Genomic DNA, 12,439 nt, shown 5'->3' with positions numbered 1-12,439 from the left:
AAAACACAGACGAAATGAAATATGACAAGGAATAAATGATAAGTCATAAGTACGGCATCCACATCCCACTGGCAATCAATATAAAATGATAAATTTTATATAAAGAGTGGGGTAATATTTCCAAAACAATAAATGGGTCATATCAAAAAAAGCAAATTACTGTTGTTCAGATCATAAATTGCATCAAACACAGCAAATATGATCCCTGAATTTTACCGATTGTCGATTTGGCGATGATCACTATTTGCTAAGGAAATCGTCAACATGCACGTATGTACTAACTGAGAAGAGATTATTATTGAAAATATGTCAATTTTATCAAGCATGGGGAAGCTGTTGATTGGTAAGTAAGAAGGCAGTAAGTTAACACTACATTAACATTACATTAACACATCAAATAGATCGGCATAATTTGTCTCCATGTTATATTTGAGAAATTTAACATGTTTTTGGTAGTTTGTGCAAAAAGTGAGTTATTGCCCCCAAGATCCTGATTCTCATTGCATCAATAAGGGCAGTCTATAAATGCACACTCCATTCCGGACGTTCTACAATTATTCCGTGCGTCATTTTTGAAAAATGGAAAATGAGACAATAATCTTAGATTCCTTCAACTTGGCCTGGTTTTGAGGAAACTTGAAACACATCTTGATTTGTTTCTTTCTTGTTTTAATTTCTGATTTTGGTCTTCAAGGTTTTCTCTTTTTGAGTGCTTTCCTAATACGAGTTATTATTTCAACGCTTTTGTTTAATCGTATAGTCATATGTTCAACCCTTGACAATTCTATTTATTATACTTTTAACAACCCAACTGACAACAATCCTGTTGACAACCCTATTGATAATCCTATTGACAACCCTATTGAGAATCCTATTGACAACCCTATTGACAACCCTGTTAACATTCATATTGATAACTTTGTAGTCTACTGTTCTCGAATTGCTCAAAATGAAATGGTGGGCTAGAGGACTCGTAGTACTAATAACACCGTATTGTATGGTGGGCTGGAGGACTCGCAGTACTAATAACACCGTATTGTATGGTGGGCTAGAGGACTCGCAGTACTATAACACCGTATTGAATGATGGGCTAGAGGACTCGTAGTACTATAACACCGTATTGTATGGTGGGCTGGAGGACTCGTAGTACTAATAACACCGTATTGTATGGTGGGCTAGAGGACTCGCAGTACTATAACACCGTATTGTATGGTGGGCTAGAGGACTCGTAGTACTAATAAAACCGTATTGTATTGTAACCTAGAGGACTCGTAGTACTACAACATCGTATTGTATGGTGAGCTAGAGGACTCGTAGTACTAATAAAACCGTATTGTATGGTGGGCTATATAACTCGTAGTACTAATAAAACCGTATTGTATGGTGGGCCGGAGTACTCGCAGTACTAATAAAACCGTATTGGATTGTGGGCAAGAGGACTCGTAGTACTAATAAAACCGTATTGTATGGTGGGCTAGAGGACTCGTAGTACTAATAACACCGTATTGTATGGTGGGCTAGAGGACTCGTAGTACTAATAACACCGTATTGTATGGTGGGCTAGAGGACTCGCAGTACTAATAACACCGTATTGTATGGTGGGCTAGAGGACTCGTAGTACTAATAACACCGTATTGTATGGTGGGATGTAGGACTCGTAGTACTATAACACCGTATTGTATGGTGGGCTAGAGGACTCGTAGTACTAATAACACCGTATTGTATGGTGGGCTAGAGGACTCGTAGTACTAATAACACCGTATTGTATGGTGGGCTAGAGGACTCGCAGTACTAATAAAACCGTATTGCATGGTGGGCTGGAGGACTCGTAGTACTATAACACCGTATTGAATGATGGGCTAGAGGACTCGTAGTACTATAACACCGTATTGTATGGTGGGCTAGAGGACTCGTAGTACTAATAACACCGTATTGTATGGTGGGCTAGAGGACTCGCAGTACTATAACACCGTATTGTATGGTGGGCTAGAGGACTCGTAGTACTAATAACACCGTGTTGTATTGTAACCTAGAGGACTCGTAGTACTACAACATCGTATTGTATGGTGAAAGAGGACTCGTAGTACTATAACACCGTATTGTATGGTGGGCTAGAGGACTCGCAGTACTAATAACACCGTATTGTATGGTGAGCTAGAGGACTCGTAGTACTATAACACCGTATTGTATGGTGGGCTAGAGGACTCGCAGTACTATAACACCGTATTGAACAGTGGGCTAGAGGACTCGTAGTACTATAACACCGTATTGTATTGTGAGCTAGAGGACTCGTAGTACTATAACACCGTATTGTTATGTGGGCTAGAGGACTGGCAGTACTATAACATCGTATTTTATGGTGAGCTAGAGGATTCGTAGTACTATAACACCGTATTGTATGGTGGGCTAGAGGACTCGCAGTACTATAACACCGTATTGTATGGTGGGCTAGAGGACTCGTAGTACTATAACACCGTATTGTATGGTGGGCTAGAGGACTCGCAGTACTATAACACCGTATTGTATGGTGGGCTAGAGGACTCGCAGTACTAATAACACCGTATTGTATGGTGGGCTAGAGGACTCGCAGTACTATAACACCGTATTGAATGATGGGCTAGAGGACTCGTAGTACTATAACACCGTATTGTATGGTGGGCTAGAGGACTCGCAGTACTATAACACCGTATTGAATGATGGGCTAGAGGACTCGTAGTACTATAACACCGTATTGTATGGTGGGCTAGAGGACTCGCAGTACTATAACACCGTATTGTATGGTGGGCTAGAGGACTCGCAGTACTATAACACCGTATTGTATGGTGGGCTAGAGGACTCGTAGTACTAATAACACCGTATTGTATGGTGGGCTAGAGGACTCGTAGTACTATAACACCGTATTGTATGGTGGGCTAGAGGACTCGTAGTACTATAACACCGTATTGTATGGTGGGCTAGAGGACTCGCAGTACTATAACACCGTATTGAATGATGGGCTAGAGGACTCGTAGTACTATAACACCGTATTGTATGGTGGGCTAGAGGACTCGCAGTACTAATAACACCGTATTGTTTTGTCGGCTAGAGGACTCGCAATGCTTATAACACCGTATTGTATGGTGAGCTAGAGGACTCGTAGTACTAATATTACCGTAATGTATGTTTGGAAGGACTCGTAGTACGAATGCACCTGTTCGTATTCCTCTAGCATAGGAAATACTATAAAAACAAATCAGGCTGAAATTTTAAAAACAAGTGACACATTTAAAGCATAAATCCGAAAAAGAAGCAAAAAAGAAGAATAAATGATGCAGCGTAAAAATGAAGAAAACATTAGAACAGACAATATTATTGACTTACATATTCATAGCCTGTGTGGTCTTCCCTCACATTAGAATTAGCGTCTTCATCTTCAAATATTAGAAAAACGTAGGTGTTCTTAGGGTTATCTGCGCCATTTTCTTCATCAGTGATAGCAATAACTACTTGTGAACGTAGTTTCTGAAATAAGTCATACATTACATGATAACTTCTTATGAACGTAGTTGCTGAAATAAGTCATACATTATCATGATAACTTCTTGTGAACGTAGTTCCTGAAACAAGTCATACATTATCATGATAACTTCTTGTGAACGTAGTTTCTGAAATATGTCATATATTATCATGATAACTTCGTGTGAACGTAGTTTCTGAAATAAGTCATACATTATCATTCTAACTACTTGTGAACGTAGTTTCTGAAATAAGTCATACATTATCATGATAACTTTTTGTGAAAGTAGTTCCGGAAATAATCATACATTATCATGATAATTACTTGTGAACGTAGTTGCTGAAATAAGACATACATTATCATGATAACTTCTTGTGAAAGTTGTTCCGGAAATAATCATACATTATCATGATAACTACTTGTGAACGTAGTTGCCGAAATAAGACATACATTATCATGATAACTTCTTGTGAAAGTTGTTCCGGAAATAAGTCATACATTATCATGATAACTACTTGTGAACGTAGTTGCTGAAATAAGTCATACATTATCATGATAACTTCGTGTGAACGTAGTTTCTGAAATAAGTCATACATTATCATTCTAACTACTTGTGAACGTAGTTTCTGAAATAAGTCATACATTATCATGATAACTTTTTGTGAAAGTAGTTCCGGAAATAATCATACATTATCATGATAACTACTTGTGAACGTAGTTGCCGAAATAAGACATACATTATCATGATAACTTCTTGTGAAAGTTGTTCCGGAAATAAGTCATACATTATCATGATAACTACTTGTGAACGTAGTTGCTGAAATAAGTCATACATTATCATGATAACTTCGTGTGAACGTAGTTTCTGAAATAAGTCATACATTATCATTCTAACTACTTGTGAACGTAGTTTCTGAAATAAGTCATACATTATCATGATAACTTTTTGTGAAAGTAGTTCCGGAAATAATCATACATTATCATGATAATTACTTGTGAACGTAGTTGCTGAAATAAGTCATACATTATCATGATAACTACTTGTGAACGTAGTTGCTGAAATAAGTCATACATTATCATGATAATTACTTGTGAACGTAGTTGCTGAAATAAGTCATACCTTATCATGATAACTACTTGTGAACGTAGTTTCTGAACTAAGTCATACATTATCATGATAACTTCTTGTGAACGTAGTTTTTAAATAAGTCATACATTATCATGATAACTTTTTGTGAACGTAGTTTCTGAAATAAGTCATACATTATCATGATAACTACTTGTGAACGTAGTTTCTGAAATAAGTCATACATTATCATGATAACTACTTGTGAACGTAGTTCCTGAAATAAGTCATACATTATAACGAGTATTCCTTGTGTACGTGAAAACATTTCATACTTTTTATCGGTTATTCCTCGTGAACGTAGTTTCTTAAACAATCCATACATTTAAACGATTACTAGTTGTGAACGTAGTTTCTTAAACAAATCATACATTTAAACAATTACTAGTTGTGAACGTAGTTTCTAATTTATTTCTTCTCATACCAATGCTGTCGTTTATTGAAAGGGTACTCGATTTTCTATCCAAAACCTTATTATTTATAATGTAAAAGGCAATCGTGCTTCAGTATTTGTGTTATATAGCCTCCTGTGATGTGATTTATCTGGTAAAATCTGGCCCAGATATAACAAAACTATTGTATCTATTTCTCAATCTCATTTTACAAAATAACCATAATATAATATAAGTATCTCGCTTATCATATTAATAAGTCACTTAATAATATCTGGATCACCTTGTCGCCATTGCCCTTATTTGAATAAACATATTCAATGATAAAAATACATGTACTTTTGTTTTAATTTGACGATGAAGAAATCGCCGTAAGTTAAGAAATAAATTTGGATGTTTTATGAAACCCAGCCATGCGTAATACCATTCTTAAATGGGGGCGATCTTCAACAAGGGAGGTAATTGTGTGCTGACAATAAAAGGAAATCCATACGGGACCTTGTTTTATCTTTGCCCGTGGACAATACATTGCCAAATGTTTGGATCTACTTATCTAAGGTAAGAAAAATGATCATCAACCCGGCAGGGCTACTTTATAAACTGCTGTGCCTTTGTTTTGTGAACTAAACATTTTTTTATAATAATTATTTGTTTACTAATAAATGAAACCGAAATTATTACATGCGCTATAAAAATGTCAAATTCACAAATATTACAAAATAATCTACTATTTGTTTGTTAAGTAGCACATATATGGTTGGCATGGTGATCAAGAATCACACATATGGTTAGCATAGTAATCCAGAAGCTCATATATGGTTGGCATGGTGATCAAGAATCACACATATGGTTAGCATAGTAATCCAGAAGCTCATATATGGCTGGCATGGTGATCAGAAGCACTCATATGGTTAGCATAGTAATCCAGAAGAACAAATATAGTTCGTATGGTGATCCAGAAGCACACACATGTTTGTTATTGTGATCCAGAAGCACACATATGGTTTGCATGGTGATCCAGAAGCTCATATATGGCTGGCATGGTGATCAGAAGCACTCATATGGTTAGCATAGTAATCTAGAAGCTCATATATGGCTGGCATGGTGATCCAGAAGCTCATATATGGCTGGCATGGTGATCAGAAGCACTCATATGGTTTGCATGGTGATCCAGAAGCTCATATATGGCTGGCATGGTGATCAGAAGCACTCATATGGTTAGCATAGTAATCCAGAAGCTCATATATGGCTGGCATGGTGATCCAGAAGCTCATATATGGCTGGCATGGTGATCAGAAGCACTCATATGGTTTGCATGGTGATCCAGAAGCTCATATATGGCTGGCATGGTGATCAGAAGCACTCATATGGTTAGCATAGTAATCCAAAAGCTCATATATGGCTGGCATGGTGATCCAGAAGCTCATATATGGCTGGCATGGTGATCAGAAGCACTCATATGGTTTTCATGGTGATCCAGAAGCTCATATATGGCTGGCATGGTGATCAGAAGCACTCATATGGTTAGCATAGTAATCCAGAAGAACAAATATAGTTCGTATGGTGATCCAGAAGCACACACATGTTTGTTATTGTGATCCAGAAGCACACATATGGTTTGCATAAACAAAGGCACACACATGGTTTTCAGGGTGATCCAGAAGCAAATATATGGTTGGCATGGTGATCCAGAAGCCACCATATGGTTGGCATGTTGGTCCAGAAGCACACATATGGTTGGCATGGTGATTCAGAAGCACGCATATGGCTAGAATAGTGGTCCTGAAGCCACCATATGGTTGGCATGGTGATCCAGAAGCACACATATGGCTGGTATGGTGATCCAAAGCACTCATATGGTTCGCATGGTGACTCAGAAGCACAGATATGGTTAGCATGGTGATCAAGAAGCACACATATGGTTAGCATGGTGATCCAGAAGCACTCGTATGGTTAGCATGGTGATCCAGAAGCACTCGTATGTTTCGCATGGTGATCCAAAAACACTCATATGGTTCGCATGGTGATCCAGAAGCACTCATATGGTAAGCATGGTGATCCAGAAGCACTCATATGGTTAGCATGGTGATCCAGAAGCATTCATATGGTTAGCATGGTGATCCAGAAACACTCATATGGTTAGCATGGTGATCCAGAAGCACTAATATGGTTAGCATGGTGATCCAGAAGCACTCATATGGTTGGCATGGTGATCCAGAAGCACTCATATGGTTAGCATGGTGATCCAGAAGCACTCATATGGTTAGCATGGTGATTCAAAAACACATATATGATTGACATGGTAATCCAGAAGCATGCATATGGTTTAAACTGTGATCCAGAAGCACGCATTTGGTTGGCATGGTCACCCAGAAATACAGACACACAATTTACGAAAACCTTTTCCCGAAATTCTTCTAGTGACGTAGTCCTATACTTTATTTCTATATATTGATCGACATTTACATCATCAAGGGGAAATGACATCTCGTCATTTCAGAAATTATCGCGACTAGAATCAGTGCAGATCTTATATATCTTTAACCGATAACATCTCATAATTTTTAAGCATTATGAAAATAAATTAAATATGCTGGTATTTTCTAGCAATTTTATATAACGCTCTAGCCATTTAAAACGCATTTTTACATCCGCGTCCAGTTAAGTGTTGAACCATTTTGTCGCTAATAATTGTTCAAGGGTATACTTGTGCATCCAACAAAAAAAGTCAGGAATTATGTGTTGTCAAACAAGAATGCGGCCTTTTTTCTAATATGCATGAGATTACTTCGTTAAGCGCTTTTAATATATATGCAAAAAGCTACAGAAACAAGCTCAGTAGCAAAAAGTTTAAAAATAAACCCGGTTTAGTGGCACTGGGTAAACGCCAAAGACATAGAACATAAAATCACAAACAAGAAACATAGAAGAACAGCACAAAACTCCACAAACAGCACAGTGCATACATACTATATATAAAAAATAGGTATGTTTATCAAGAATTGGTCAAAATAGTATTTGTCAACTGGGGCTGCAGTATTTTTTTTCTAATCTGCCATGCATTTACACTATTATATCACTCTCTGTAAAATCTCCACGCATATTGTAAATTGTATTAATTGGCGGTGAATATAGTTTTATGTAAAGCTTTATTGTTGTTATGTATGATAGTAATTGAAGAGCATACCAAATCTGGATCAGCACTGATATAGTTGGTCTCAACCAAAAAGGTGACCACCACCACTTCTATGACGTTTGTTGTGCCATAATCGTTTTTTAAGCAATCATCAATGATGGCTGCCGCTCTCTGCAGGGTAGCTTGGCCCGCAACAACATTACCGCTGTAGTACAAAAATCAATAATATGTACCTTTCAATTTGGTTAAACAAGTATAACCAACAATAAAAACGTATAGGCCCTTCGATTAACAATAAGGGCTCGGAATGGACCACACTGTATTTGCCTTATATTATTTTGTTTCTGTTAGCAAGGTTACATGTTACGACCCAAAAACACAAGATGAATGTTGATGCACGGCATCAAAGACGCGGATGAATGTTTTTCATTGAGTATCAATATTAAATTTCTATTACGTATGTGACGCAATACCCGAACAATAATATTTCTAGTACATAAAAATACATGCCAAAACTCGCCCAATACAGACCAAGGTCGACAAATACGAGTTCCAGCCGTTTTGATTGGCTACTAAACTCGCTAGATACGGGATTCGAGGAATCGACCATTTCCGACGATACTTTAAAATTAGATTCAGGTCTAAAGTGGTTACTGAATACAGCCACCGAACAGCGTTCTCATTCATCAGAGGTTTGATAATAATAAATCTAACGCAGCGGTACGGATGGCATCATCACTCTGGTGAACGAAAATGCCAAACAGCAGTAAAATACTGATTACATATATCAAGTTTGGGTTATATGGCTTCACCCTGTGTTTTTAAGTGTACTGTTTGTATAAGCTTCGGTCTCCAAGAAGTCGTGAATTTGAACCCTATTTCAAGGTTTCAAAATGGAAACCAGTGATTGTTTCGACCATGCTAAGTTAGCGGATATATCAGCTTCCGGCTGCCTTCACATTTGAGCGAAAGAATAAGGGTGTGGATCTTTATTTTTGCATCACTCACGAAATAAAGAAACATGTTTAACGATATTGACTCAATGAGCGTTTTTTATTTGAATTAAAGTATTAAACTATACTTGCAGTTCAACCTATGTCACCGTGTTTTCATGTGGACAAGTGGATATAACATATAAGGTAGACAACTCCAATTTAGAGAGTGAAGCTGTTGTTTGTTTTTGCTCTCCCTTTGCAGTTTATTTAATGTGTTTGGTTGATTCTTGTGCACTGTTGGACACTTCAGACATGTTGGTATTGACTAAGAAATCGTGATTGTTTCAGTTCGCATCTCACGCATTCATGTTAATAACAGGCATGGCAAATAACAGTCAAAATCCATAATGTATTGAGTTGCAAGCTTGCATTCCTTAAATCCGAACGTATGATAGAATACAGAGATATTGTGGAACATGGCGTTTGTTATCCACAACGAATATACTGCTAAATGGTAAACCGGTAAACCTTAATCTCGGAATAATGAAGAAAAAACAAATATATTATTATTCACATTGAAACATAAAATGTCTCTAATCTTACATCATTAGAAACAAAATTGAAATTATCTTATATAATTAGAAAAAATGTCTCTTCTCTTACATTATTCGAAATACGATATCTTATTTTATATAATTCGAAAAAATGTATATTCTTAATGATTCGAAACAAAATGTATTTTATCTTACAAAATTTGAAATAAAATGTCTTTTAGCTAACATGATTAGAAATAAAATGTCTTCAATCGTACATGATTCGAAATGAAATGTATTCTGTCTTACATGATTCGAAACAAATTGAATTTTGTCTTACATGATTCGAAATAAAATGCCTCTATCTTCCATTATTTGATAAAACAAATGTCTTTTAGCTAACATTGGTTTGAAATAAAATGTATTATCTTACATGATTTGTCATAAAATGTCTTTTAGCTAACATGATTCAAAATAAAATGTATTTTATCTTTCATTATTTAAAATCAAATGTCTTTAAGCTAACTCAATTTGAAATAAAATGTATTTTATCTTCCATTATTTGAAATCAAATATTTTTAGCTAACATGATTCAAAATAAGATGTCTTTAATCTTGCATGATTCAAATTAAAATGTATTTTATCTTACATGATTCGATATAAAATGTCTTGTTTTACATATGAAACAAATTGTATTTTATCCTACATGATTCGAAAGTCATTTATCTTACATAATTTGAAATAAAATGTCTTCCAGCTTAAATTATTCGAAATAAAATGTTTTTTTTATCTGACATGATTCGAAATAAAACGTCTTTAATCTTACATCATTTGAAATAAAATGAGTTTCAGCTTATATGTTTCGAAATAAAATGTATTTTATTTTACATCATTTGAAAGAAAATATCTTATATTTTACATGATTCGAAATAGAGTATCTCTTATCTTACATGATTCGAAAAAAAGTCCAATATCTTACATAATTTGAAATAAAACGTTTTTTATCTTACATCATTCGAAATTAAATGTTTTTCAATTGATGTATATTTTAAAATAATTTGTATTTTATCTTACATTATTCGAAATAAAATGTCTTCTATCTTACATGATTCGAAATAAAATATCTTTAAACTAATCGATTTCCAAATAAAATGTCTTTTATATCACATGATTCGAAATAAAGAGTCTTATCTTACATGATTCGAAATAAATTGTCTCTTATCTAACATGATTTGAAAATAAAAAGTGTTTTACCTTACATGTTTCGAAAAAAAAATTTCTTTGTCTTACATGATTCGAAATAAAATGTCTTATTCCTTTCTATATTCGAAATAAAAGGTCTTTAAGCTTATATGATTCGCAATAAAATGTCTCTTATCTTACAGGATTTGAAAAAAAAATGTTTATTTAATTATTTAATATGATTCGAAATAAATGTTTCTTATCTTACCTATTTTCTGTGTCTGACTTGAGAAGGTGTGAGACGGTGAACTTGTATGTGTGAGTGATGTCACTTAGTGTACCGTCACCGTCTTGATCGTTGTACGCCCTGGCGAACGCATGCGGGTTGTCCGTTAAGGCTAAAAAAGGGCAATACGGAATGTCTAAATATTTAATAAATGTGTTGGCTCCCCAATTTAGTTCGTATTTCATTAGCACGACTACGAGTACAAAAGAAACAACTATTACTACATACGGGAAACACACGTTACTAATACAGTAGGATCTAATAAGTGCAGGAAACATTAGGAACTAATACATACGGGAAACACACGTTAATAATACAGTAGGATCTAATTAGTACGGGAAACATTAGGAACTAATACATACGGGAAACACACGTTAATAATACAGTAGGATCTAATAAGTACGGGAAACATTAGGAACTAATACATACGGGAGCACACGTTACTAATACAGTAGGATCTAATTAGTACGGGAAACATTAGGAACTAATACATACGGGAAACACAAGTAACTAATACAGTAGGATCTAATAAAAACGGGAAACATAAGGAGCTTATACATACGGGAAACACACGTAAATAATACAGTAGGATCTTATAAAAACGGGAAACATTAGGAGCTTATACATACGGGAAACACAAGTAACTAATACAGTAGGATCTAATAAAAACGGGAAACATTAGGAGCTTATACATACAGGAAACACACGTAAATAATACAGTAGGATCTAATAAAAACGGGAAACATTAGGAGTTTATACATACGGGAAACACACGTAAATAATACAGTAGGATCTAATAAAAACGGGAAATATTAGGAGTTAATACATACAGGAAACACACGTAAAAAATACAGTAGGATCTTATAAAAACGGGAAACATTAGGAGCTTATACATACGGGAAACACAAGTAACTAATACAGTAGGATCTAATAAAAACGGGAAACATTAGGAACTAATACATACGGGAAACACACGTAACTAATACAGTAGGATCTAATAAAAACGGGAAACATTAGGAGCTAATACATACGGGAAACACAAGTAACTAATACAGTAGGATCTAATAAAAACGGGAAACATTAGGAGCTAATACATACGGGAAACACAAGTAACTAATACAGTAGGATCTAATAAAAACGGGAAACATTAGGAACTAATACATACGGGAAACACAAGTAACTAATACAGTAGGATCTAATAAAAACGGGAAACATTAGGAGCGTATACATACGGGAAACACACGTAAATAATACAGTAGGATCTAATAAAAACGGGAAACATTAGGAGCTTATACATACGGGAAACACACGTAAATAATACAGTAGGATCTAATAAAAACGGGAAACATTAGG

At 35.4% G+C, this 12,439-nt stretch overlaps 1 protein-coding gene across 1 annotated transcript in view; it reads right to left on the bottom strand.

Annotated features, from left to right (window-relative positions):
- Positions 1–12,439, bottom strand: part of LOC128223524 (uncharacterized) — an 82,145-nt gene that overhangs the window by 32,473 nt on the left and 37,233 nt on the right. The window contains exons 5-7 of the mRNA XM_052932802.1: positions 11,069–11,198; positions 8,202–8,355; positions 3,361–3,501 (exon numbers count right to left, since the gene is read on the bottom strand). Coding sequence (XP_052788762.1) covers positions 3,361–3,501; positions 8,202–8,355; positions 11,069–11,198 — 425 coding nt within the window. The remainder of the gene's footprint in view (positions 1–3,360; positions 3,502–8,201; positions 8,356–11,068; positions 11,199–12,439) is intronic.

This window comes from Mya arenaria, chromosome 17 (assembly GCF_026914265.1).
Source record: "Mya arenaria isolate MELC-2E11 chromosome 17, ASM2691426v1".
Taxonomy (NCBI): Eukaryota; Metazoa; Mollusca; class Bivalvia; order Myida; family Myidae; genus Mya; species Mya arenaria.
This window is presented reverse-complemented; position numbering and strand designations above follow the sequence as displayed.